The 5,067-nt window shown below is 40.6% G+C and overlaps 1 protein-coding gene across 1 annotated transcript in view; it reads right to left on the bottom strand.

Annotated features, from left to right (window-relative positions):
* Positions 1-1,594: 1,594 nt before the first annotated feature.
* The window catches only part of LOC126388258 (protein phosphatase 3 catalytic subunit alpha-like), a 37,789-nt gene continuing 34,316 nt past the window's right edge, over positions 1,595-5,067 (bottom strand). The window contains exon 14 of the mRNA XM_050041275.1: positions 1,595-4,538. Within this exon, the coding sequence (XP_049897232.1) occupies positions 4,360-4,538 (179 nt within the window). The 3' untranslated portion in view covers positions 1,595-4,359. The remainder of the gene's footprint in view (positions 4,539-5,067) is intronic.

Raw genomic sequence — 5,067 nt, 5'->3', positions numbered from 1 at the left:
GCTGAGTAATAGTTTGCTCTGGCATTGCGGAGGCCCCTCTTATAAGTTTTGAGACTGTTTGTCCAGATTAAACGAGATTCTTCCAGTTTGGTTTACTAGTGTGATGGTTGTGATACAGAAATCAACTTTAAAGGTCCAGTGTGTAAGATTTAGGGGCATATATTGGCAGAAACAGTATATAGTATTAGTTTTCATCAGTTTATAATCACCTGAAAATAAGAATCATTATGTTTTCGTTACCTTAGAATAAGCCATTTGTATCTAATTACAGAGCAGGTCCTCCTCTACAGAGTCCGCCATGTTCTTCTACAGTAGCCCAGAGCAGACAAATCAACCACTGGCTCTTGATTAGAGCTCTGATTCTTAGTCTGAGCCTGATTGTCTGATTCCCAATATCCCTACAGGCTTAAATTGGGTCGGGCTCTCACCAATTTACCGATGTGTATTGTTTGTTTGTTTGAATGAAAGAGGCAGTTCTCGTGTGTAAATGGCACTTTGGCAGGAGTTTTAGAGGACTGATTCAAGAGTGACAGAGACGGGGAGGTGGGGGGACTGTGACTGAGAAAGGGAAAAGGCATTATAGTGGAGAAACGGCGGGAAACAAGAGAAGGTGAGGGGGGGGGGCGTTGGTGGCTTAGTGGTAGAGCAGGCGCCCCATGTACAAGGCCGTTGCCACAGCTGGCCCCTTGCTGCATGTCACTCCCTCTCTCTCTCCCCCCCCCTCACGCTTGTCTGTCCTATCAATTAAATGCCAAAATGCCCCAAAAAATATCTTTAAAAAAAAGAAAAAAAAGAGAAGGTGAGGGGGTGTTGCAAGTTGACTTGGTTGACAGTGTTTCCTTCTGCCTCACCAGCAGTGGCTGAGATTTGTGTAACATGCAGCGGAGAGCAGTGATCATCATTTGTACGCCACATCAATGGACGGCTGCTGCGGATTGAGCTCGGTTTAGGCTTGGACAGAAACTGTGTGGGTTCATGTAGGGTTGGGCCTAATCAGAGCTCTATTCTAAATAGGGCCTTTCGCGTTTTCTCGTCAGCAACCACAGTTTAGTCAGACAACTCATGTTTTAAATGTTTATTTCAACAGCAGAACATAGTTAGAGTTTGGCGTCTAGACTCTGGCCTCATCGCTCCCTGCAGATATGTTTACATGAGATACTGGGGAGAGTGCCCCTTAGCCGGAGCCTGCAGGTGGATGCTGGGATGGGGGTGGAGCTGAAAAAGCAAGCAGCAGTACTGATGCAGGGCCGCAGCAGCATAGACAATGCAAAGGAGGAGCTGGGAAGATTTTGCAGCTTAAATAGACTGCCAAATTGAGAGGGTGTGTTTGTAGATGACATAAATGAAGAATGATGTATGACATGTGTGTATGAATCAGTGCAGCTCGAGCTGACTGCCTGAACTAACTTGCAGGCGTCCTCCATTTCTCCTACTAGCTCATCACACAGGAGAAGTTTCACTTCTGCAACCTCACCACTAGATGTCACTAAAGCCTTCACATGAGACCTTTAAGTGTAATTAATAGTCTTGGTTGGTTACAGTATAAAGTGAGTGAATGTAAGTTAGAAACAATTCAACACATTTTTGTTCATGCATATTTTATTCAAGAGTAAAAAAATGTGATTTGTCCCATAGGGCATGCTTACAATGTGTGTATCATTTAGGAAGTCAAATGCCAAAACATATTTCCATAGATAATAAAAAATGTTGCAAGATAAAATCCATTATATTTGTTTGTTGAAATATGCATGTAGACCATACAAGAACCAGAAACAGAGGAAGGAAAATAACCATAAGCTAAATTGTAACAATAATAATATCAGCAGTAAATATAACCAGAGTACAATGTTTCCTGTTAAACGTAAGTGCGACACATGATTTTCTTTGTGTCCGATTCATTTACATCTGAAAACCATGCTATCATGCTTTGGCAGCCTGAAAGTTGCTTTTCACTGAGATTATATTCATTCACACTATTGAACATTTTCTGTACATCAGTACAACAGAAAAATAAAATAATAAACACAAGGCTTCACACCTTAGAAGGGCATCTCTGCATACAACAAATCAATACAAAATTAAAAGCAGTGGTAATAAATAACAGAATGAAAAAAATGGACGAAAACAATCAAAGGAAGCCTATTTATAAAATTTATAAAACAAGACAAATAAAACTACAAATGTAATTTAAAAAAAATAAAATAATTCAAGTTTACTATTTGAAACACAACTATCACAATTATAATCTCACATAACAATTAGGAACTTAATTGCATGCATTGATGCGTTCCGTACCATAGATGCTGTGTTAAAAATCGCCTTTTGTCCGTCCTTAATTCACATACCTTTATCATTAAATAGAAAGATGAAATATAAAGTAGAAAAAATATTAATGTATGAAAGGAAATTCTAGAAATTTATGCTCGAGGTTGGGTTTACTGGTTTCGACTTTTCCAAATTATTACTTCCTGTTTTAATAAGGTTTCTGTTCTATTTCTTCTGTTAGTCATTTGGAAATGGGAATTTTTGTTTTATTTGGATCACAGTGTGGGTGGACTTGTCAGTGAAGTTTTTCTCGGCCAGTTTCTCCACTGTACTGAACGGTAAAATCAGAATATTTTTGGAAAAAAATGGTTGAAAAACAAGAAATGATGTGTTAACACATTTTGATGCAATATGGGTGGATTCATAAACCAGATGCTCTACACTGTGCTCAGTTTTCATGATTTAAGCTCAATTTTAGTATAAAATAAATCACATTAGTTGTAAAAAGAAGAATTAATTAACTTAATTCTGGTCAGGATACATTCTTCAAATCCCTTTGATATATTTTCCGGATGAATCCAAATGACAGAATGGAGTGTGTGGTTATTAAATACTCTTTAAACAAAGGATATTTCAATTATATGCTTTCACAAATTTTTAGAATTTCCTTCTCACTCTGATATAGTACTTTGTGTAGCTCTTAGGCGTGAAATCTCATTGAATTTGCAGCACAGCAAAAAAGTGCAAAAACTCAAAAGGGCGCTAACGTATACTTGAGTGACTGCACATATTCTTTTATTTCTTTCTCTTCAGCAACAAGCAGGTGAGAAATAATCAGGTAGTGTGTGACAGCAGGACATGTCCCAAAGTTCAAAGATCACTTCTTCTCTTTTTCCTCTGTGGTCCAGAAACTTGTCTTAATGCCGCTTTGTTGCCGGTCATAGTGATGCAGAAGAGATGAGAGAAGCCTCCTTCAGCGGAGGATGCTCAAGTGTATACTTTCCAGAAAAGTGTGTGAGGTATAGCTTGATTAAATGCCATGCGTCTCTGATGTGAACTACTTTAACGTTTGATGGCGAGGAGGGAAATTATTTTAAGGATGGTCTGGGTAAAAATATAACCCTTTGAGATTTCCCTACGGACGTTGATGAGGTTGCATCTTCATATGGGATAGTGTGCTCCTTTTGGGGGCATTTTCAGATGTTAAATGTTGGTGTTTAAGCTGTTATGCTGAAGTACCTACAGTGGAACCAAATTTCCCAAATGCTCCTTTCATGCCCTCCCTTTCTTCCCTCATCCCCTCCAAGTTGTTTCTTGCTAGGAGATGACTGATAATGAGGGAGGTGAGGAAAGGAGCAGTACTGGAGAGTATTGAAACGCACCCGAGGAGGAGTTTGATGACAGGCTGCAGTGGCTTTGGTGAGCACCCCGTCCTCTTTCCCCTGCAGGATGACGGCATCTTACTACAAGGTAAATCAATAAATTCAGGTCCACTGGTAAGATTGCGCTGCAAGTTTTAAGAGGTACACATTTAGTTTTCTTTTTGCTTTCTTTCACATAAAGTGGTGTGACTTGTTAATACTAGCAAAACATGTAGGTAAACAAGTTTTTTTTTTTACTCATGATGTGAATTTGTGAGTGATTCATAATAAACACTTCATGAAACAGTAAAACGATTTGTGTGGCATGGATACTGCGATTATGTCTTCTGTCGGGCCCTGTAATGAAGGAGCAGACATTTGTCAGCACTCAGAACAACACAACCCCCAACAATTCAGTCTGTAATTGAACTGAGAAAGGGAACAACAGGCAGAAACAACTCTCAACCACACTTCTTCAGTCAAGCTGCAGCCTTCTGGCCTCTCCTCATCCCTGCCCTCTGCTGTGAACCCCGGCTCCCCCCTCCCCCGACTGTGCGATGACATACTGTCATGAAAAAAATGACCTTTTTCGCCCGTTTTAGATTTGCTGCAGATTTTCATGTTCTGTCTGTGGGCCTGGTTTATTTCTATGTTCTGAGGCCTGAATTCCCGATTTGGCAATGTCTCGCTGCATAGCGCAACAGCAGCACGGTTCTGAGGCTCAAACAGCACATCACTGGATGTTGCTGTTGTCATCCGTGCCGTTCGCCTCGGACATATTCATCTTTCCCATGGAGTGACCCACATGGTTCACCCCGTCCCTGCGAGGTGGCATGCGCTCGTTGATGCGGTCTAGGCCCTTGGCCTCCTCAAAGCTGGTGATCTTGTGCTGGGGGGAGAAGCCACGGATAGCTGAAAAGAGGAAACACATATTAAGGGATCAGGCTCAACTTGTAATGGCACAGTTTCATAATATTCCTAATATCTCATATTGTATATTTCCCAGAAAATATCAAATGCTGATGGGTTTCCCACATATTATAACTAAAAAGACAAAAGTTCAGTGGGTCAGTCGTAATTAGGACCAAAGGGACCTATTTCAATAACAGATGAGGTGATTACGAGACAGGAAAACACCGCGATGGCTGGTGTTTTTTCACCTTTGTGTCATCATGGCAAAATGTGGTCTTAGTCACACCAATTGACTTTTCACTAAGCCCCGCTCCTTTGTGATGGTCCAACAAGCTCTCAGAGTAAGCATGGAGCCCACACTGTAACTAACTGCACTCCCTGAAGAATTACTATCATATTTTTTTGAAAAATGAAACAGTGATTCCAGAGAGAAGCAGACAGAGGGGTCTACAGTCTGTGTTTGAAGGATGTATCCAGGATGTCAAACTGACTCAGCAGCAACAACAGGTTAAAAAGACAAAGATAGTTA

The sequence above is a fragment of the Epinephelus moara genome, chromosome 3 (assembly GCF_006386435.1).
Source record: "Epinephelus moara isolate mb chromosome 3, YSFRI_EMoa_1.0, whole genome shotgun sequence".
In the NCBI taxonomy this organism is placed as follows: domain Eukaryota; kingdom Metazoa; phylum Chordata; class Actinopteri; order Perciformes; family Serranidae; genus Epinephelus; species Epinephelus moara.
The sequence above is the reverse complement of the archived record's forward strand: the minus strand, read 5'-3'. Positions and strand labels throughout refer to the sequence as shown.